This window comes from Alligator mississippiensis, chromosome 1, assembly GCF_030867095.1.
Source record: "Alligator mississippiensis isolate rAllMis1 chromosome 1, rAllMis1, whole genome shotgun sequence".
Classification (NCBI taxonomy): domain Eukaryota; kingdom Metazoa; phylum Chordata; order Crocodylia; family Alligatoridae; genus Alligator; species Alligator mississippiensis.
The window spans coordinates 159,527,319-159,551,345 of record NC_081824.1 but is presented as its reverse complement, the minus strand read 5'-3'; the positions used below and the strand labels follow the sequence as shown (position 1 = coordinate 159,551,345).

The 24,027-nt window shown below is 39.6% G+C and overlaps 1 protein-coding gene across 12 annotated transcripts in view; it reads left to right on the top strand.

Annotated features, from left to right (window-relative positions):
- Nucleotides 1–24,027, top strand: part of CEP170 (centrosomal protein 170) — a 181,111-nt gene that overhangs the window by 137,076 nt on the left and 20,008 nt on the right. For 6 of the 12 annotated variants that reach the window (XM_059715908.1, XM_059715935.1, XM_059715903.1 and 3 more), the window contains 5 exons: nt 3,360–5,213; nt 8,908–8,958; nt 11,049–11,283; nt 18,989–19,166; nt 21,675–21,842. In XM_059715908.1, the coding sequence (XP_059571891.1) occupies nt 3,360–5,213; nt 8,908–8,958; nt 11,049–11,283; nt 18,989–19,166; nt 21,675–21,842 (2,486 nt within the window). The remainder of the gene's footprint in view (nt 1–3,359; nt 5,214–8,907; nt 8,959–11,048; nt 11,284–18,988; nt 19,167–21,674; nt 21,843–24,027) is intronic. The other 6 variants (XM_059715932.1, XM_059715926.1, XM_059715914.1 and 3 more) reach the window with 6 other exon arrangements.

Genomic DNA, 24,027 nt, shown 5'->3' with positions numbered 1-24,027 from the left:
GAGTTGAGACATTTGGTGCCTCTATGGCTGTAGTTGTATACATTCCTGGGAATAACTGGGTATAACCAGGTTTCCTGTGTGGCAGACAAGGATTCTACCACAGAGCCAAAGGGGACTCTGGATGGGAAGAAGTTTCTTGTATTTAAATGTAAGTAGCATTTGGGAGGTGTGCTTGAACTTGGCAGGATGGTTTGCTTGTGTGGGCATTTGGGCAAGGAGGCAGTGCTTGAGTGATGGGGGAAGTTGGAGTTCTCAGGTGGGATGTTTGTTTATTGTAAACTTGCAGAACCTTTTGGGTAAGGCGGGATATAAATTAGTACGTAAATTCTTAGAAAACCCAGAAGTTCCTGGCTGAAAAGGGTCTTGCTCCTCTTCTTAAGGATCAGGAAGGCAGTTTCTTCCTATGTCTGATTGACAAGGGCTGGGAAAGGGTTTTGCCTTCTTCTGTAACATGGGGCCTGATCCATTTTTTCTAAGATCTTCTGAGCTAATTACTTTCCTGCCTGGCTTTGGCAATGCCCTCATCTCCCCTTTTTGCACCTTTTGATATATTATCCTGTGTTCTTTGTGTTTCAGCCTTAAAGTTATATGTGAGGGTTTTAGTGATTTTTGGGAGGATTTCTTGAGTAAGTTCCAGTGAATGCATTGGACTGGTTTCAGTGGCCCAGGAGTCCTCTTCCTGTCCTATATAACAGGAAGTGGACTCCCTTCTATTTCTCAGGTCTGTAGAAGAGGTCCTGTTGTGCTTTAAAAGAAAAGGTTTCTGTTCAGTTCATTTTCTTATATGCGGAAAATGGAGAGAATGGAGGCTAGTTTTGAGCTTATAATGCTTTCAACTGAAACTCTATGATCACATTATCCTTTGTAATAGTATCTCTTGATCCAGAAGGTTAGGTTATAGCTATCATCCTGCTGGATGACTGTTTACGTAATTCCATTTATCCAGTTCACAAGTGGCACGAGGTTTCTCATGAGTCCAAACTACTGGCAGTTTAAAATGTTACCCTTTGGTCTCTCAGCAGCCCAAAGGAATATTCACCAAGATCTGGGCAGTAGTTGCTCCATATATGAGCTAACCAGAGATAAAAAGTGTATCCATATTTACGTGATTTCCTCAGAAGCAAATCTCAGAATAACGCGTAAAGCTCTGCATCACATACAGAATCTTTTCATATCTATATTGGCCTAAAAATTGAAGTCTGTTTGGACATCTGTGCATAACAAATAGAATTCACAGTAACCATATTAGACTAATACAGATTCAGAATCATTTCTAACATCCATTTCAGTCAAACTGTATAAATTCAGGCAAATCATTGCATCACAGAATGCGTGATCTCCTTCATTTCCATTGTGCAGTACGTCATTTATGCATGAAAGGTAGGCTAAAATCAGCTTGTGCCCTGAGCAGACACATCACAAATATGCTTCTCGCACTTCCAGAAGAAATTCTCTTAACTGGGCTTATGGAAAAATGCCCAAAATGTATGCCAAAGAGTTCTTTCCTCACCTATCCTTCCAACCACAATTATATTGACAAGATGCATTGCTTGAATTGAGGGGCATATTTGTACTACTAGGCATATAGACTTGCAAGGGGACACTCATTTTACATATACATGTGTTGGAGTACTGAAGTTTACAGGGCATATATAGAATTCTTGCGTCTGATGTAAGGTTTCTTTAACCATATGCTGACTGACAGTATAACCAGGCAAGGAGGGGCATGGATATCTTCACTATGTCAAAAGGTCATTTAGACATGGAATTGGAGTGTTCAACACTGGCTGTTTCTCAAAGCAGTTATCTCTTGGGTTTTCACCATATTTTGGCAGATGGTTTGAGTACAGCTTTTAAACGTATCACAAGACTTAGAAGAATTCTTTAATCCAAACTATTTCAGTATCATGTCATCCTTAAGTAGAATTCTTTGACAGACAAGAGCAAGTAGTGTGAAACCTTTTGTTTCAGGGGGTTCAGAGCACAGGATCTCTTTCAGGTATGTTCTTCATTCAGAGCATTTATGCACTGATGGATTCTCATTCACAGATTCCACTGTTATTCTTGGAAAGTGGTGTCCTTTTTTTAGCAAATCTGTGGTTATTATCTGTTTTTAAATAGGCTCCGTACTGTCCCCTGCATGTATTGAATTACTGTTTGGGTCACCAAAAATGGAGTAACAATATGAACAAGCCGTTGAAATAAGGAAAACTCCTTATCTGTATAGCAACTGGAGTTCTTCAAGATACGGGTTTTCCATCAGTATATTTTATGACTCGCCCTCTTTCTCCTGCTGCTAAGGAGTCTTGTTACAAATTGGATTGTGGACGGGTAAAGAAACTGAATGGCATTTAGACCTACATTGTCACTACCATACTTTTAGCATAGAAGTACAAAGGCCTGAACAGATAATTCCACCTGAAAGACGTTTAATCCCTAGCCCATGTGCAACATGAATGGAGTATGAAAACAATAGACTCCAAAAACAGGTCCTATACCCCCAATTCACCAATGGTCACTACTCTAGATGTGGGCAAAAGAAGAGACTTAACGACATCTTCAAGGCCAATTGGAACAAATGCAATATTAACATCAATACCTGGGACAGTCAAGCACTGAACTGTCGCCGTGGTATACAACAAGGCATCAGTCTTTTTGAGCTAATTCACCCTATTTTGGAGATTGATAAGTGAGAGAGATGAAGGGAAAAATCTGTGACCCAACCTTAGAAGTATCTATTTCCTCCTGGAACTATGTTACAGTCAAACACGTGGATTTTGAATCAACTTCCTCGGGCCTCTGCAGACACATCACTTATTTCCTATTTACTAAAAGACTATCATCCTCGTATTGAGGGATGCTTCTGACAAGGATACAAGGAACGAACGGAGAGAAGATGGTTCTCTATAGTCATGACATGCTCTCTCTGTATATCTTTCTTTTCTTCTGCTAACCATGCAACACACTGAATTTTAGGGAATATGCTTCTTCATGATAGCTTATAATTCTGTGCATCAAATCAAATGCTTAATGTTGTTTTTTCTTGTCAGTGCTTTGCTACGTGCTGCAGTTTTTAATAGATAGTTTTCTCTAATATCTTGAAATGTCATTTCTGTAGCTAATAACATGTTTTATAAAATTAAGTTTGGCTTTCATTGTGAGCAAATACTGAAACTACAGTGAAACAATATAGTAATTTATAGCCACCAATATATTGCACAAGGGTTTAGTACCATAACTTAGTACAAAAATGCACTGTATTAATAAACTCCCCTGGAGACTTTAATAATTCCATTGGCAAAATTGTTTTTTAGGTACTGATTTTCTAGATGACTTATTTTTTCCCCTTTGATTTTTAGATACAGACATCAGTGAATCTGGCATTTCGGTTAAAAGCACTGGTTCAGCCACATCTGTGACTAGTCAAGGTGAGCGGAAGAGGAGAACACTTCCACAGCTTCCAAAAGAGGAGAAAACTGCTGAAAATCCAAGAGCAAAGGGTACATCTCAGAGATCAGAGATAGGTGAAAAACAGGACACAGAACTTCAGGAGAAAGAAACTCCAACGCGTACATCCCAAAAAGAAATACCACATGATGCAGATAGCAGAAGCATGGCCAAGTCAAGCAGAGCAATGAATGGTCTCTCTCCAAAAGCTGGTGGAGACAACAAGGTATTTTCTCACCCTACGAGTTGTCCTTCCAGTAAAGACAAGGGTGAAATTGCCAGGGAAACTTCAGTGGTAAAACAAGCTTTAGCTAAAATTCAACAGCAGGAACAAAAGGAGCAGGCGCATTGGACACCCGCTAAACTACTTTCCACAAAAGCTACTGCAAACCAGATTGAGAAAGGTAGAGAGGAGGCTCCTACTCCCCCAAAAATCTTGGATAATCAAGAAAAGGCCCCAGGACACGCGGTCAGTAAAGCAGAAGTGAAGGTGGCCCAAAGCGAAGGGAAAAGAAGAAAAACTGAGGAAATCATAAAAGGTCAAACTCCAAAAGGATTTGGAGGAGAGAAGAAGGAATCGTCAAAACCATTAGTGAGACAAGGCAGCTTTACTATAGATAAGCCTAGCACAAATATCCCTATAGAACTTATCCCTCATATTAATAAGCAGACTGGATCTGCTCCCCCTTCAGCATCCACAAACATAATACGTGAAAGAAGTGATTCTATGGATACTGATTCTAGTTTGGATACAACACTCATTTTAAAAGACACAGAAGCGGTAATGGCTTTCCTTGAAGCTAAGTTGCGTGAAGAAAACAAAACAGATGAAGGTCCTGATACTCCTAGCTATAATAGAGATAATTCGATTTCACCAGAGTCAGATGTAGACACAGCCAGTACAATTAGTCTGGTTACTGGTGATGCTGAAAGAAAGCCCAGTCAAAAGCGAAAGAGCTTCACTACTCTCTATAAAGATAGATGTTCCACTGGTTCTCCTTCCAAGGATTTTTTAAAATCTTCTGCAACAAATGCTAGAGAAAAGGTAGAAAAGAAAACTAAAACCCGATCTTTGGATGCTGGTTCAAGAGCAGATGCTCGTAAACTTGTGCATTCCAGTGGACGAATAAGGCAGCCATCAGTAGATTTAACAGATGACGACCAGACATCTAGCGTACCTCATTCTGCCATTTCTGATATCTTGTCATCTGACCAGGAAACTTACTCTAGCAAATCACATGGAAGGGTTCCCTTTACTTCTGCAGATGAACTCCTACATTCCAAAATGGAAGGGAAGTCAGTTAAATCAAAGACTTCACCTGTTACAACTGGACAGTCTAGTAAATCTACCACTCTTCCAAGGCCTCGTCCCACGAGGACTTCTCTCTTGCGCAGAGCACGGCTTGGTGAAGCCTCAGATAGTGAACTTGCTGATGCTGATAAAGCTTCAGTGGCTTCTGAAGTATCCACTACAAGTTCTACATCAAAGCCTCCATCAGGAAGGAGAAATATTTCCAGAATAGACTTACTTGCTCAACCACGCAGAACTCGACTTGGCTCTTTATCAGCACGAAGTGATTCTGAAGCAACAATAACTAGAAGTACTGCTTCATCTCGTAACCCAGAAGCCATCATTAGAAGTGGTGCAAGATTAACACCACCAGCGGATAGTAGTAAAATTTCTGCTAGAACTAGAGCTAATAGCATTTCTCGACTTTCAGATTCAAAATCCAAGCCATTGACCTCAGCCCATAATTCTCCAACAGGTATGTGACATGATTTAGATCCAGTGTTTTTTCCAGTGCCTGATATTTTGCTTGCTTTCTTGTAGTCTTCATTTTTATAGATGTTTAAAGGAGTATAGTTTATTATGAAGCATTAACTTGATTTGAAGCATTCTTTCTCTTCTAAGAAAGAGGCTCTTTCTTTATTATTTTTAAGGGTTTTTTAAAGTTAGTTACAAGGAATCCTTTGCCTCTTTGGCCTATGTTTTTTTTTTTTTATTGGAAACCTCTTACCAAAGGTGGTATCTGAGGTGTTCAGATGCTACAGCTATTAGGAGAGAGAACATGGAACAGAAATCATTGCTTGAAATTCAAGACAGTTTAAGATCTGCTTCCAGAAATTCAAAACTAAGCAGTGAATAGCAAGATATGCATACTACTAAACATAAAATCTACTGAACCAAACATTACAGTACTAAATGGATAATATTAACTGAAATATAGTTCACTATCAAGGTCTGAAGCCCTGTTTAGGACAGCTTCATTACCGATTCCAAACTACGATTTGCTGGAACAAAACAGGATATGTATTTACAGGGTACAGGCCTCTATTTCTTCCACTTGTCTCTGACAGGATTGTTGTTCCTGTAGGAAAAAGGCTACTGTTAGTAATCCTGAACCTGTCATCTTAAAGACAGTCTTACAAATTATTGACATGACACTGCAAGGAAGGGCAAATGAAAGACATTGGTAGCTGCCGGTAGTTTCCATATGGCTAGAATATTGAACGGCCACAGTAAAACTGCTGATGTTGAAGTCATTTTACATATCAGCCAGTTTATTTGTGGTAACTAGTGCTTTGTTGCTGCTACATTAATTTATCTTGGGTACAGGCTCTTCTTTGTAAAGCACCAAGTAGAAAACATGTTATTCCACTAGAATGATTCCCTTGCATTCACTGCTTTGAATGGGACAATTTTACCACTTCCTGTCCCCCACCTGTTGGAAATATTTCTATGTTACTTACCTACTTTTTATGCAAATAAAGTGTTCCTATAAAACTACTGAGTTCAGCCTGGGGACCAACTGGTGAAGCAGCAGCTGTGAAGAAAAGGACCTGGGGGTTACAGTGGACTATAATATGAATATGAGCCAGCAGTGTGCCCTTGTTGCTAAGAAAGCTAACAGTATACTGAGCTGCATTAGTAGGAGCATTGCCAGAAGATCAAGGGAAGTGATTTTTTTTTCCCCCTCCATTCAGCACTAGTGAGGCCACATCTGGAGTACTGTGTCCAGTTTTAGGCTCCCCATTACAGAAGGGATGTGGACAAAATGGAGAGAGTCCAGGGTGGGGCAACAAAAATGATTAGGGGGCTGGGGAACATGACTTCTAAGGAGACCTAATGATCTGTAATGTCCCTTCCAGCCCCTAACAATTATGAGAGGCTCAGGGAACTGGACTTATTTAGTCTGGAGAATAGAAGCTTGAGGGGGAGTTTAATAGCAGCCTTCAACTACTTGGAGGATGGTTCCAAAGAAGGTGGAGCAAGACTTTTCTCAGTGGTGGCAGATGAAAGAACAAGGAGAAATGGTCTCAAATTGCAACTAGGCACTTTAGGAGTTTAGGTTAGATATTAGGAAAAACTTTCTCATGAGGAGGGTAGTGAAACACTGGAGTTTGTGGAATCTCCAGCCTTGGTGGTTTTTAAGAGCAGGCTAGATAAAACCTTGGCTGGGATGATATAGTTGGAGACGGTCCTGCTTTGAGCATGGGGTTGGACTAGGCGACATCCTGAGGTCCCTTTCCACCATAATTTTCTGTGATTCTACTGCCATTGTTGGTATGCAGATTGAATATTAGATACCTATTTCTGTTATGCTGACCACTAACATTTGTTACATTGAGAAGTAAATTATAGTTTAATCTCAGTCTAACTGAAAATATATTCTTTGAAAAATGATGAAATTCAATGTTCACTGAAACATGAAGTCACTGTAAATGTGAAATCATTGTATCTGATTGTTTTCCTTAAAAAAATCTTATTATGAATAAGTAAAAGAAAACAAAAATCCCATACAAGCCTTATGCTCTGTTATTTTAAAATGGAGATGAAGGTTGTAAACATTTTTCCCTAGCATGTTATCTACCTTGGTGTTCTATATTGTACATCTTTACTCCTGATGATTCCAACAGAAGCTGAAATGTTTGTATACAGACCAAATGGCTGCTGCATCAGATGAGGCAAAATAGAACCAATTTGTTTGCATTAATTTATATGTTTGATTTAATTACCTAATATTTTTCATATGGAGGTTGACCATCAAAGGAATAGAAACTAGAAATATCTTGTTTTACCATACCATCTTTTTCCGTTTTCAATAAAATCCCATTAGGATATTTTTTTCCTTCTTGTAACAGTATGGACTTATAGTCTTCCACAAGACTATTAGGACGGTTAAAATTCAGGACACCATTGTTTGGAACACTAGCAGTATAAATTGTTCCTGTGCTAAATACTTTACTAGTCTAAACCCTGAATTGAGGGAAGTATAAAATGCAAAGAGAACGCTTGCACAAAAAAGCAATAAACAAATCTGTTGAAGCCAGGCTTGTTACTGAGGGAGGCCTGTGCATGTTAGGGAAGTTTGCATTGATGTAATTAGTTATACAGTGTAAATTGTCATACAGACACAAGAGCCTAGTTGTTTTATGTTTCCATTTACCTCTCATTGAAATGATGACGATCACTACCCATTTCAGCAGGTTACTGGGAAGTGTCGTTGATTATTTTATTTGTAAAGCTGTTTCAAGATGATCGGACACTGTTCTACAAGTGCACTATATCATTAAAAGTACAACACACTTGCCCTAAAACATATTATCTCTAGTAAAATGTTGTTTTCAGAAATTTCAAAGTTCACTTTATTAACAAAATAATTTCAGCTTTCTAATGAAGCAGCTTATTTAAGTATCTCAAGGCATTTGATTTGATTTGTTGATGCCCCAGGTAGCCACAAAACACCCCTGATGTCCTGTAACAACATAGAAACTAAGAAAGATAAAGAGCCTCAAAGATTACAGTGAGCCACAGGAAAAGAGCAGGAGAGATCAAGGTAGCATTAATACCTTGGGCAACTGCAATGACATGGAGTTTGTTAAAACCATTCTAGGTATATTTTGCCTAGGAAGTGAACTATGCCAAATAAGAAAAAGACAAGAGAGAGTAATTGAACCTGGAGAAAAATGTTTTTGTAACTTCAGCCTGGCAGTCAGTTTAATCCTAGGTATAAGTAGGTCTTGCCAGCCAAGCAGGGTGACGCGAGGTCTCCCAGACATGCCCCTGCGTATTTCTTAGGTGCTCCATTTCTCTTCACTGTTTCTTCAGGACTTGCACCATTTTTACAGTAAGCTAACCATGTTTCCAGACATTTATAAGAAACTTGTAAAGCATTCAACCCAACATCATTTTGAGACCTAAAGCCTTTTTGATCTTTAAATATATTGGGCTTTTGGCTGTAAATAGCCATGCTAATAATGTAATGTAATCTGGATGCCAGTTCTCTTTGAAATTTATTTTTAAATGAATTTATAATTCAGGATATTTTTCATCAACCATAGAATGCTATATGGAGGAGTTCATGCTAAATTTCATCAGTAGATAGTTATTAGGCAAATGTTGCAAATCTGAATGTTATCATTAAAAATTAACATGATAAAACACTATTTCGTACACAGAGAAATCCCAGCTTCTCCCAGACCCAGATCCTGCTGTTGAAACTTACAGTGGTAGAGTACTAGAAATCATATCTTTTTCTGATGCTTCACTTTTCATTCAATCTTTAGTTTTTAATTTGATTGCATATGCTCATTGTATAGTGCTGAGTGACTAGTTCTAAAAATAATCTCTCTCAAATGGGATTTTTTTTTTAGAACAAGTTATGTTGATGTTGCTATTTTCCCTAAATTACAATTAGGACAAAAATTGATTTAAAAATTAAGTTATTTTTCCAAAGAGATTGTTGATAAAATTTGGGCCCAACTCATAAAATGTTAAGGTCACATGTTGCTTGCATGCTTTTGGTGGAGGGAAGTGCTTTTTCTGCTTATGATCTGTTTTCCTTAGTTAAGTTTGAATCTTGTAAGGAAGTGGCTTTTATATCAATGGAACTTTTTTCTTGATTAAAGTATTAAAACACGATTTAAAGTCCATTTGAAATAGAAATAGAACATGATTTAAAGCCCACTTGAAGTCTGTGGGTTTTGAATTAGGCACTTGTATAAATCTATTCTTCTTGATTTAAATAACCTGAAAAAAAATCAATCATTTTTATTTTAACAATATTTAAATGAGGGAAGGGAATAAGCTTATGCTCAATTGTCACACTCTACATAGCATAGTATTCCAGGGCACTGCCTATTATCTGTTTCTAACTAAAAGTTCACATTGTGCTTACCTACATTCTACCTGCATTCACAATTGATTCATGTTTAATTTGATATCATATTAATAATAACAATTAAAGGGAAAAAGCAAGATTTATTGCTTGTATTTTTTTTTAAATTATTCATATTTTCTATATCAGGGGTGTCAAACTCATCTAAGCTCTTGGACCATATCCAGCCTGCAGCTGTGGGGTGAGCAATGGAGCAGGAGTTAACTCAGCTATTGCTTATGTCCCCTCCTCCCCCTCTATGCTGGCACATGTTCCCAGCAGGGCTCCATAGTTGGGAATTCAGTAGCAGGACCCAGGCCTGAATTTCTGGCCCCTCTTGCAGCCCCATAGAGTGGGTGAAATGGCTGCAGTACACAGGCCTTATCTTTGACACCCTCCTCTACATAATTAAATTAATTTTATTTAACATTTTTTATTTATAAATTGCCAAGAAAAAATTGCATGCTTCTGAGAACCTGTATCCTGATCACGATATGCTTAACCAACCTCAGAAAAAATGTCTACTGTCTTCTTAGTTTTAATTAAGTTATTCTGTGCATACATTCAGGTTATTTTAAAACTAACAAATGAATTAATCTTTAGTACAAGAGAACTTATTTTCAGAGCTATTAACAAAGAAATATTTGCCATTTATGGGACTCTGTGCCAATACGATTTCTTAGGTGCAGCATAATATAGTAATAAAACTTTCTACTCGCACCGCTATTCCTATACCCTGTAGAAAAGGGTAAAGGATGGCTGTTCTGAGATCCATTTTCTTTCCATTAATGAGTCATTGTTGGGGAAGAGCTTAGTTTCAGTTGTCCACTGATACCCAGTCTACAAAAATGTATTGTTTTCAGTGTGAATACAAGTCTGTCTGCTCTGAGGATCAATACTGTAGATGTATCGCTAACCTTTGTAACAGAATATTGAATTACAAAGTGATGCATAGTTTGTTCTGTAGACGTTATGCATTTTTTTGTACAACTACATGTTGCCCTTGCAGCTTATCCCTTCCTTCACATCTTTTATAATTTTTTTTGTATGTTATGTTTTCAATACTTTGAAACTTACCTCTGGGTAAAATTTGCAGAAAAAGTTCAATCCAACTATCTGAGTAAATGTTAATGAATTGGGCCCACGCTCTATAATACAGTTTGCTTGAGTTATGTAAGGTTCTTAGCATTTGCATCTTTTTTTTTCCTACTCCCCATTATACAAAGAGCATAATTTTTCTTTACATTTTATTAATTAGTATTTGATTTTAACACAAATTTTTTAGCTTTCTTTTTAAGATGTAGTAAACAAACCCTTTGTGAGGTACTTGGGGCTTGATATTGAGCAGTTTTGGTGTTTTGTCATGGTTTTTCTAAAATCATACATTTGTTGTTTTTAAAAGATACAATAATAATTCTTTTTTTAATAATTAAACTAATTTAGTAAATTCAAGATGGAGGCGCTTTCCTACAGATTATGCTTCCACCTCAGAAGATGAATTTGGATCAAACCGTAATTCCCCTAAACATACCCGTCTACGTACTTCTCCAGCCCTGAAAACCACTCGACTGCAGAGCACTGGGACAGCAACGCAAAGTAGCAATACATTCAAGCATAGGATAAAGGAACAGGAAGACTACATTCGAGATTGGACTGCTCATCGAGAAGAAATAGCAAGGTTGGTTTTAAAGGAATGCCTTTAAAATATCAATGCCTGATTATCTAAAGTAGTAGCACAGTGAAAGTGAGTTAATTTAATTACCAGACATTTCTTCATATACAGTATTTCTTATGTCTAGTTGTATAGATAACCTTAGACAAGTGTTTCTCAATCTTTTTTGAGTGAGGGCACCCTTCCACAACTGTTCTGTATGTGGCCGCATCCCAGCTGAGAACCACTGTTGGTGCTTCCTCAGCCTACCTCAGTAGTTCTTGACGGTGGGTTGCTGCTACCAGGTAAAAGTGCCCTGGGCACCTGGTGCACAGCCTGACAGGGGAGGACTGCAGCCCTTCCCAGCTCAATTTTGCACAGCATCTCCTGAAGACAGAGGCACACAGGGCAGGTGGAACTGTCTGGGTTACTTTGTTTCTAGGAGGAAAAAGAGGTCTCCTTGCCCTTGCTGCCCCCCAGTAGTATCAATTCTAGAGCCCCAGCTCTTGTCAGACCTATAACCGCAAGCACTACCCCAAATTCACCGCTCCCCATTGTCAGAGCAGACAGTTGAGAGGAATGGAAGGGGAGTTAGGGTTAGGATGAGAGAATTCCCAATATCTTTTGAACATTAATGGGGAGTCCCCATGTTGTTCGAAGTGTGGGGACATGCACCTCTGCTTGGACAATCCAGGGTGTCTCCAGGACTGTTCAGGCAGTGGGTGGAATGCCTGCTGCCCTTTAACAGTCCTGGGGGGACCCACGTGAACAGTCCAAAGTCTCAGTGGGAATCTGTGCCATGGTTTGAACATTCCCAGCACTGTTCAAGCATAACAGCAGTGGGATCTCAGGAGGGTTGAGCAAGCCATCCAGAAGCCATTGCTTTCCCTCCCCTTCGGAGGAGGAGATGGAGAGTGGAGGAGTGCTGGATACTGGAGCTCCTAGGGACCCAGAGATGAGTGTACAGGAGTTACAAGCTTCCTGTCCTTTGACATCTTCCTCCTTGCTTTGCATTAGTTTTGTTGGGTGGACACTGACAGCACAAGAGAGGAAAGCTTTCAGTTCCAGCTCTTATTCCCACCTCAGCCCACAGAAGCCCAAATATATATTTGCAAAGAAAGTCCTGCTCAGCCCTGGACTGCAGCATGCCTATTGCAGTTGTACAGTCTCCAGGTACTTTAAATACCAAACTCTAATCTGTCTCACCTGAGCATATATGAAGTATTTTTTAGAAGCTTTGAGTAAATTTTCATGGAGTGGGAAAAGTTGCATCATCAACACAAAGGCTATCTCCCCCCCCCCCCCCCCCCCCCCCCCCGCCAAATTTCAGGTCCCTACTTCAAAGCATATGTTTCCCTTTTCCAAGAGGTTACTCAGAACTTAACCTGAATAATATAATGTACTTTTTCTCTACCCTCATTGTTATAAATAGCTGAGCTATTTTGCCTTAAGGGTCAGCCTGAGGCAGATGTCCACCCTGAGTGGTTTGTCAAAGATATACGTAATTAAAGACAGAATCTTACAGTACTGAGGTTGGAAACCTTTTGCCAGTGAAGGTGACTGCTTGCAACCCAGCATCTACCATGAGCTATATCCCACAGTAGATGCTACAAAAGGAGTAAATAGAAAAAGGCAGATGCTAGGATCCAGGGAATGCCTTCTCTGCTGTATCAGTGAGCATAAATGAACATGGCAGGTAGTAGGATCCTGAAGACACCTTCTCTGCTGCTTGGGCTAGTTGGTACTGCTGTGGAACCGATCCAGTCTCTTTGGCTAAGTACAGACAGTTGAAAAGCCCAAGGCTGAATTGATCCAGTCTTTGCAGGTTACTCTGAGCTGCAGAGATTAATCTGAGAAACAACTGGACACACATTTACTTTTGATTCAGGAAATGCAGCCACATGCCTGCAGAAGCTGGCAGGTGTTAGAGCACACCTTTCTGGCATGTAGCCAGCATGGGCTGTGTGTTCACTTCTTCTCCCTGCTACACCTGAGGTCTCTGGGATTTGTAGTCTAGACTCAGAGCAGCAGAACTCTCCAGGGTTGCTCATCACTTCCTCTTCCTGCTTCCAGGTGCCTCTGGGATTTGTAGTCTACAGTTGCAGCCAGCAGTACGTTTCAGTAAATTTAGCAGCAGGGCAACTCTGTATTCGGAGGAAGGTGGGTTTAATCCCCTTCCCTGGCCCCAGACCCCAGCCAGGGTTTGCGTGTGGGGGAACAGTCCCTGCCTCCTTCCCCTCCCCCCTTCTCTTCTGGAGCAGACAGCACAGCCCAACCCAGCCCAGGGTTGGAAAGCATGCTGGGGGACTGTTATTTAACTTGAACCAGGAAGGGGTCTGGGACAGAAGTTTCATAAATCGGTTTGACCCAAATCAGTTAAATATGATACTACATTCAACCAGGTTATTTTAAACCAGTTTCTGCCATTTTGAAACTGGTTTATGTGCACTGAACTTGTGTCCTGTTACAGGTTTAAATGAGTTTCTGATTACTTAAGCCAGTTTATGCATAACTTCTGTCCCTAGCCTTTAGGCCTGTGGGTTGTAGGTTGCCATCCCCTGTTATAATGTGTTGAGTCAGGCACTTTTAGTAGTAGACAGTGCTATAAGTACTGTAACTTGGGCCATATTGCACCCCTGCTAATATATATGAAGCTGTGGAACTTAACTTCACATATATTGGTATATGAGGCTGTCTCTTTCAGTAGGCCTTCATGTATTATGGGAACCAAGACTTTGCTTTCGTTTCTATTTTTGTCCACAGGGGCAACTATTTAAATAGTGTCAGTTTTTATAGGTGAAATGTTGAAATGCTGATGAACCATTATTGTACAATAATCTGTAGTACTGTAGATTTGATAACATAAACATATCCCTGGTAGAATTGGATAATCCAGTAATTTGGTGTAGTATTCTTCAGGACTGCATATGTGGTCCTTTTTTTCTTCCTTGTTTTTTCTGCATACAGGTTTCCCTTGATTTATGCAGTAGATGTGTCCCCAAGGGACGGTGCATATATTGAATTCGCATAAAGCAAACCCAGTTTACAATGAAATAAATAGGGATGTGTTCCCATGGTGGGGAGGGTGGGAGTGGGGCTGGGGCTGGGGAAGGGGTGGAGAGAGGAGTGCAGCGCAGCCCAGTGGCTGCAAGCAAGCAGCATCTGCAGCTCCCAGGGCTGCAGCAGGGGTGGCACCAGGCTCTTCGCAGCACTTGGGGTGGGTGGCAGCCCCACTCACCCCATTTCTCCCCACTCACCACAGCCCTTACTGCGGCAGCCCTGGGGAGCGACCGACGCCAGCTGCCTGCAACCATGCCCTGAACCCCCTGGCGCAGTGCAGTCCAGCAGCTGCCAGCAGGCAGTGTCCACCGCTCCCAGGGCTGCAGCAGGGGCAGGCAGCAGCCTGCAGTGGGATGAGAGTAGGCTGGGGCCAGCAGCCATTGCAGGTTGGGGCTGGCAGTGGCACCAGGCACTTCCTGGCGCTTGTAAACGGTGTTAGAGTAGGTTGTGGGGGGCTACACTGAATTTTGGGGTGGCAGCAGCCCCCCTCCCATTGCCGTAGCCCACCCCAAACACTGGGAAGAGCCTGGTGCCACCACCGGCCCCAGCCTGCAGCAGCGGTCAGCCCCAAGGGGTTCAGGGCATGGCACAGCCCAGTGGCTGCAAGCTGCTAGTATCAGCCGCTCCCAGAGCAGCTGCAGCAGGGTCTGCAGTGAGTGGGGCCCCAGCCCCATGGCCCTTTCCCCTCCCGTCACAAACTCACAGATTTACCTGCTTGGGGGAGCAGGGAGTGCGCCTACACCGATCACATAACAGCAATCACATAACTATGCCGATCACATTTACCTCGCATATAACAAATTTACCTGCATAAATCGGGGGAAACCTCTACAAATTCATACCTCCCAAATACAAATTTCAAGTAACTGTGTTCACAGAAAGGTCTTTGCAGAAGTTAATGATAAAATGGATCCTGGATGGACTGCTGCCTGTTTGTGCCTGATCTCATTAAAATCTATTGTTCTTTCATTGAGCAAGTGTTCTGTTTAGGAAGCTGCAAACATAAGTATCTAATAAAGCAGCTAGATGTACAATTATAGTGTGAAAGCAGATGGCTTGGCAGCAGCATCTAATTTTATCCAAATTATCGTTGCTTCATAAGTAAATTAATCTTTTGAAAGGGTTGCCATATTTTGCCCCTTTCACACAAATCTGTGGTGAAACAGTTTGCAACTGTTATAAATAAGCAGTGTAGTTAAAAATTGAGAGCACTGTTTAAAAAACAGAAGGAACACTTTCTCTTTTTGGAGTACTATGTTTCTGTATGCTCACAGTCAACACAGTGTTAAAAACTGATATTCTTTACTTGCATGCACTTGGATGTCAAATATAGAAAGAATTAGGTCTGATGTATAGTATTGGAAGTTATCAGAAGATGAAAGAAGGGAATTGACCAGTCCTGCAGAATGTTAGATCATCCAAGGTCTTTATAGTTGAGAAAAACAGTTTGAGGAATTTTACTCAGAATAATGAGGGTTTCACAACTCTGCTCTGTTGAAATTTAGTTTTTAAAATAGTTGTTACATTATTCTGCTCCATTTCATTTTAATATTCAGGACAGATGACTGCAGTTCTTTTCGTTATCATAATACGTGAGATCAGCTTTCATCTGAGGATTTCAAAGCACTTTGCAAAAATAATTGGTTTAGTTGAGGCAACACAGAACATTAGACTAAACTGAAGTCTTTCAAAATCAATAAGCACTGTTGTGATGGATATATTACAGATTTGTACAGGCAGTTACTATTTTAGCGTTTTTTCCATCTCTGCATAAGGATAATACATCTGCTTTGCCCTCTTTATGACAGTGATGACATGGTGCAGGACCTTTATATTTCTCCATTCTCCTTCTCCACAACATAGTGGCAACAGAAGGGTGTAGTACCCTTGCTCATGAAGTTGAGCAGCTGAACACCATCCCATTTTAGGAAAGCATTCTGGAAAGGAGGGGGAGATGGTTAAAAAAGAAAAAAGTTTGGCATTATGTCTTGTTTTAGTGTTCTAAATTTTTCTCTGCAGATAAAAAGAATACTTAATCTGAGCACTTTTGAGAACCCTTAAGAGCTAACTTGGCATTAGAGCTACAGTAATGAAAACTGCCTTCTTTTGATTTGGGAATTACAGGCTTTGTTTTGTTGCTTGTGGATCCTTATGTGCTTTTACTATATTATGTTCTACATTAAAAAATCAATTATCATTTTGTAAGTGGGGAAAATAGCACGAAAGTATTCACAGTTTTGACAGGATGACATTACTCATGCTTTGGAAGCCTTTAACCTTTGGCTTGCGAACTGTCTGAACACTCTGCTCAGAAAGCTGCATCAAAATACTTGTACATGTAGTGATACAACTACTAGATTGAAAATTTTACTGAGATTTTTTTCCCCATATTTTTTCTTAGATAATGAGCCAAATAGTTGTTACTTTAAGTGGTAATACAAGCCTGCAAGAACTACTAGTTATGGCTTGCCTACATTGCAGAGCAACTATACCTACGCTGGTATAACTGCTAGAAGTGTTTAATAGTGCAGATTTTGCATATGCCTTGTATTGTAGACCACTTCCCTACATTGGGTAAACCAACAGAAATTTGTCAGCGTAGCAGTATTTGTAACAGGGCTTTGCCTGCATTGTTGCATCATCGAGGGAAAAGGTGTTAAACACATCTAGCCCCTGATCTAGGGAACATTATATGTTATGAAAAAACTTCATACTATGGTGAGCCTTTACAGTACCAAATCAGGTGACAAAGTGAGGAATGTATTTTATGCCTGTGTATTATAAGCTTACTTAACTGATCAGACAAGAAGATGTTGCAGAGTATATTTCTGCTTTATCCTTCTATGGATGCACAATCTCCAGTTTTGACCTTTTTCTCCCTAGTTTCATTGATGAAAGAGCTCCCTGCAAGGAAATGAACCTTTAATATTAAGCCATAATTAACATTTCAGTGGAACTAATTTGAAATGCTGTCCACATGACCAGTGTTTGACCTTGTTAACTGCAAATGGTTGCCATTCGTTTTAGAATTATCTATCACCACAGTGAATCCTGTGGGATTAACTTGCTGTCATTTTTACATGGGTATCTGAAATCATACAGCGTAATGGGCTGACTCTCAGAAGTTCACTTGTTATTTAAACAGTTTGTTGAAATTTTGAATATTTATGGAAAAGTGTTGTGAAAAATAATTCTGTTTTTAGTGGTGACATAGGTAGTATTTGTCACCTGGAGACATAGCTGAAGAGCAGTTGTTTTATTTTCTTTTTATCCATTAATTATTTACAAGGCACATATAAATATCTCAATAATACAATCATTTGATTAGCTGAACATTTTAATACCTCTCATTTAAAAGAAAGGTGTAGTTTTATACAGTGAAGAAATTATTAATTGCTTAATTTTTTTGTCATTCAGTATGATATATCAAAACCTAACAAGTTAGCAATACATACATAAGAAACATATGAACTACAAATTGGAAAACAAAATCAAGTTTGTCCCAGAATTAAAATCTGATGAGTAAGATAAAAGCAAACATTTACTATTTTAAGAAGTGAAAAATTCATGGCTAAAATGTATTTACATGTAAAAAATTAAGTTCACATTTCAGAATTAAAATTTCACTTTGTAGTTCCTTTCATTTGTCAACTAAAAATGTCATCTCAAGTGATGGAGGATATTTTTTTAACATGTTGTCTTATACATTGTTTTAACTGTATATTTATTCATTCAAAATTGCATTAGTTCGTCACCACGCTTGTCAGTGACAAACTGTAATCTAGTGTTAAAATGTTGGGGTATGATATAAAATATCTCTAAACATGTGTGCTGATTTATTTTAGCTGCTGTTTTCAATTCTAAACTCTGATGCAGTCAGTAGTGTCCAATCTTTTCAGCCTGAGGCTCAAACATATTTTAGCAAAAATCAGTGAGCTACTGTCAGTTTTTTAGGAGCAGATTTATAGCCCTGTTCTACTCACTTTCTGACTGATGGCACCGCACAGTGAGCAGAGGCCACTCACAAGCCTCTGCTGGGGTTTCTTCAGTCTTCAGTGGTCACAGAACCAGTGTTAGCTGAGCTGTGCCATCCTCCTAGCAACAAGTAAAATAAAAGGGAATGTCTGAAGTGTTTTGAACTCTGGCTCTTGGCATTTCTGGCAGGGAGAACTGTTCAGAAACTGTCATAAATGGTTGCTGTATGAGGCAAAGAATAACAGAGTCCTAAGTAGTGTCTGGTTCTCATCTTCTCTATTCTCCCATTTTTTTATGGGGTTATCATGGGTTAACTGTGGGGGAGGGGAGAGGGGAAGCAGTCGTTTTCTTGGAGCTCCCTTAGACTCGAGCAGAACCAGTCAAACTCTTATTCAGTTTTTCACGATACAGCAGATAAGCAGGCAATAGAATAGTAATGACAGAAAAGGGGAGCAGCTACTCAGATCTCTTTGCTTCACATAGCAAAACTGTTCGAGGGACTTCAGGTAAAGCTCTGGAGTGGATTTTGGGAAAATTCCTCCTTCAATTGCACATCACAGTGAATACATTTTCAACTCATAAGCAAATACCTGTATTTCTTAACACCACCATCCTCAGATGCCACAGGTTGGACACTACTGTTAATGATAATATTTTTATTGGGAGAATATAATGCTGTCTTTAAAATTATTACTAGGATCAGCCAAGATTTGGCTCTCATCGCCCGGGAAATCAACGATGTAGCAGGAGAGATAGATTCAGTGACTTCATCAGGCACTGCCCCCAGTACCACAGTAAGCACTGCCGCCACCACCCCTGGCTCTGCCATAGACACTAGAGAAGAGGTAGGAGATCTTCATGGAGAAATGCATAAGGTTCTTTCTTTTCTTTATTTCTTTTCCTTTTAGCCTTTTGCACAGCTTTTTTAGTTTTTCCCACCCAACCTGTTTGCATGAATTCTCTGTATTCTGTTTTAATTTTGAAATCCCTTTACCTTTTTACAAACAGGGAACACAGATCAGTCAATGAACACAGATCTTCAAAATGGTCATCCAAAGCATTCTTACTGTTTGTCTCTCTTTATTATGAAACACAAAACTTGATGTTTATTTGTTCTTTACCTGTACATGGCCTTAGATACCATTAATACTATCTAAGCTCTTTTACCCCATTAGTGTTTATATGCAAATGCATGCGGTATGTAAAATAAAAATACATACATGGCAATGTACATAGTTGTTATAGCTAGAAAAGGCCGTTTATTCACGAATGACGTAGAAATTTCCTTGTGTTAGCACTTAAATTCTCACGTAGCATCTAGTGGTGCACCGATAGAGATTTTTGGGGCCGATACCGAGAGTCGATTTTTAAGGAGGTATATCAACCAATACTGATCCAATTGCCGATATGCAGCTCTTCAGCTTGAAGAGCTGCATCCAGCTGGTAAGTCTGGTGGGGGTGAGGGAGGTGGGCAAATCAAGGCCTCTGCTGTGAGGGAACGGGACTGGGGCTGGGTTAGGGGTAGGTGCTGACCCTGCCAGGGTGGGGAAGGGCATGGGGCAGAGCTTCAAGTGGCTTGTCTGGAGAGGAGAGGCATGTGCCCCACAGATCTGCATGGCATAGGGCAGGCTGCAGCCTCAGGCTGGGGCAGGGACAGGCCCCTCCGCTGCACGTGGCTCATCTGGCAGCTCCCACCGCTCATCCAGGAGGGCATGGAGGGGGGCATGTACCCCCGGATCCATCCAGCTGGGAAGAGCCCAGCCCCAGCTGACCCCGTCCCGCGCAGATCCAGGGGCACATGCCCCTCCCCCCCATTCCCTCCTGGATGAGCAGTGGGAACAGCAGAGGGAGCTGCCAGATGAGCACCAGACTAGGCACTCGCATCGGCAGGAGCTGCTCCCCTGCCTTCCCGCACCCCGCAATGAGCCGCACCTCTGTCTCAGCCTGGCCCTGGCTGAGCAGCTCCAACCCCAACCCCACACCCTCCCTCACCACAGAAGTCTTGATCTCCCCCCTCATGGCCCTTTCCCCACTTCCCCCCACCCCTTCCACTTCCCCCCACCCCTTCCACTTCCACCACACCAGACACCAGCTGCATGCGGCACTCCACACTGCCAGGCTGTGCTCCATACTGCCTACATGCTGTGCTGCGGCTGCGTAGCGCACATGCACGGGCATTTATCAGAGGAATTATCACCCTAATCGGACCGATTTTTCCAATACAGAAAATTTTCTTTATATTGATGCCGATCTGATATCGGACCGATGTATCAGTGCACCTCTAGTAGCATCAATTAACTCTAACTTTAGCTCTTCTTCCCTAATATTATAAAGAACTAACTTGTATGAAGTTTGCCTTGTGCTGCTGTTTAATCTTTCTCTTCTTTGACTTCCTTTGTTGTTCTGTGTATTAAATTGTATTAACTAACTTGTTCTATTCACAATCACAGGTCTTAGCTCTTTTACATACATTTAAGAAGACATTAAAAATTACTTAATTTCCACCATATAATCATTCACATTATTTCATGTACATGTTTACTGTATTTTTGTTTTTTTTTGTTGCATTTCATTCAAAATAAGTTTAATCATTTTAGTCTATGTAAAATTTGGTTAACTTATTAATAGACTGTGTTCAGTATGAGACTTTTTTTGTGTGAGAAATATTATAAACAATGGCAAATAACGTGTGGATGTTCTGAATGGCGTGTAATTTGCTAAACCCATGTAGATTAGTAATTGTCTCTTGCATTCACAACCCAACATCACCTACATAAATATGCATTTTTCTTAGATCCAGTTAGATCATATTAACTTACATTTTACTCCATAAATATATTTCCATTTACCTTTCTATTTAAGATTAACATAAATTGCACATATATTAGAGAATACCATAGGTGGCAGTATCTCATTTAAGTAGGCATAGGATTCTCCATACCCTCCCTCTCCAGTGTTTTTAACCAGAAAAAGACTATTTGCTGAGTTTAAAAAGTTTCTTTCCATTAGTTTTTTGGAAATCTGGCATTAAATGTGAGAGTAAAATGTGTAGATTGCTGACTTAAATGGCAATTTAATTTTAACTTTTTAGGATCTTCTCATGTCACCTATATTTAGGAAAAATCTTCTCAGTGGAGCAGTCAAATTTACATCAATATATGTATTACTGATATTGAAAAAATGCTATTCTCTTTTCCAAAATTCTCCCTATATTAATAAATATGTATTTTAACACATTTATGATAAAAACAAAGTTTATGTAGCTATCTTACTGCAAACTACTTCAGCAGGAGAAGAATTAGACTTACCTTGTATGTATCCATTAGGTTTCATAAAATGCATCTGTTTCACTAAATGAATCTTTTTTTCTCCCCGTGTCTCAGTTGGTTGATCGTGTATTTGATGAAAGTCTAAACTTCAGAAAAATTCCTCCACTAGTGCATGCCAAACCACCAGAAGGGAATGGTCGGTCTAATGATTCTAAGCCTCAGCTAACAGAAGCACATGATCCCCCAACAATTACACGGAGGAGAACCTGGAGCAGAGATGAAGTGAGTATGCACCACTGTTTCTTTCTAATAACATGCTTACTTCATATCTGCACAACTATCATCATGAATCAGCATCTCAGATGCAAGGCTTGCTTGCTTGCTTGTTCCCGATGCTGGCAGTGATTTGGGGACTGGAGGATAAACTAGTGATGTATTACACTGCAGTCAAATAAAATTATTGTTCTGAATGGACTAGTTTTTTTTAAATCATGTTTAAAAATTAGCATGTAATAATTAGCATGTGAGCAATGTGCATTTTTACACTTAAGTTAGTCATGCTCAATGTTACATAGTAATTAACCACAGGTTGCTTTTAATTTTGTTCCTTAAAGAAGTCACGCTAGCTTTGCTTTTGTGGCACTTTTCTAGCTTTTAGATACACAACACATAGTTAATCATTTTCTGGTTGTATGATTTTACTGTCTTTGCAGACAGAGTCTGCAAGTGTCTATACAGTGTCTAAATGTGAACCTCTTCCACCCTGCTAAAGTCCCTAACAACTGTTACTTTAGTAATATGTCTTCAAAGAGAAAGTCACAAAAAATGGAGAAGGGACTCACCCACTTTTTCTGTTAATTGTTCTTAAGGGACTCGGGCAGGTGGAATAGGATCACACACAGATGCCTGATAGGCGCAGTAGGATGTGGCTTATAGTGTCAGTTGGCAACAGAACACTGTTTCAAGGACACTTAAAAATCATAAACAGTCAGCACTGATTTCAGCATCATTTTCAGCTTGGTAGATGAGAAGTGGGAGATGAATTTAATAATGAGTGATTAGAAAACATAGACAGTAAATTTACCTGAAACCAACCTCATTTAAAACTGAGAAATGCAGTCATGTGTATGTATAAATTAACTTTTTTTTTCATGTATCTGCTTCATAGAATCAAACAAGGATGTTTTTTCTTTTTCCTTTCTTTTGTAGCTCACATATGCCTATACTTAAAAAATATAAAGTGGACAACTACTGCTCCTATTCTAAGACTATATGATTGTTTCATAGATCAAGCATGTGTGATAGGCATCTGAATCTGGTTAGCCATGTGGTTAGAGGGAAGCCCAAAGCTACTTTTTTTCCAACATGAGTAAAGGATATTTTTTTCTCCTTTTTATATTTTATCTTTAACATTCCTGTGAATCCATCCAGCATAAGTTTAAATTAGCATTTCCTATAGAAGTATTTGTCTTATTACTAAAGACTTGTCCATCATTAAGTCTCTGTTCACAGATACCCACAATAATATGTACACAATGCTGCACTGCAAGAACCTAGGATCCTGTGATCCTGCCCAGCAGATCCTGTTTTTCCTTTCTGCTCATTGGATTCAGGAGCCCATCTCTCAACTTTGGCTGTGTTTTTCGCAGTTGAGTTATTTTTTTTTAAAGTTTGTTTTGTTGTTAGTGTTTTCCCATTTATATTTAGACACTTCCTGATGGTTTCCTAGTTTTTAAGTACATAACCTCTTCTACTTGCCATTGCTTTTAGTGAAATGGAATTATCTTCCAGTATCTTTCTAGTCCTAGCATACTTAGTGCTCACTAGTTGCACCTATTTGACCTTTACTTTCCCCTTTCATCGCTTAGATGTGTTTGTGATTTTTGGCACCACTGTCCTTGAAGGGACTTCAGTGAAGAAGAATCATCCTCCCATATCAGTCTTTCTTAAGAATCTTAACTTTAATATTCTTTCACTGAATCAGTAGTGGAGTTGGATCTTACTGAGATTTTGTTTATTTTCTTAGAACTTTTCTCACACATGCCTTCACCTGAGAATTCTTTATAGCCCATTCTCACTAGGATTAAAATTGGAGTTTTCTTGAATTTAAAGTTCTTAGCTATAAGGAATGATATGATTACCTGTGTTTCCTTTCTGGACCTTGTAATTTAAAGCATATGTTCCATCATAGTGTCTTTTGGGCCACATGCAATTCTTTTTAGTTTCTATTAGGTATAATACCTTGCACTTTTAAATACATTTAATAGTTTGCTCCATATCTTAAAAATGTTTAAGACATTTCTTTTTCTTCAAGTTCTTTGATAATGCATTTAATAATGCATAGTCCTGTAAAACGCCTTCAGGTTTTTGGTGTTTGTCATGTAAATCAATAAGCAGAGTATCTGAACCTCAATAAAAAATTAGGCAATACAGATTGGCCTTGATGTAAGCATTGTCAAAGGATTGA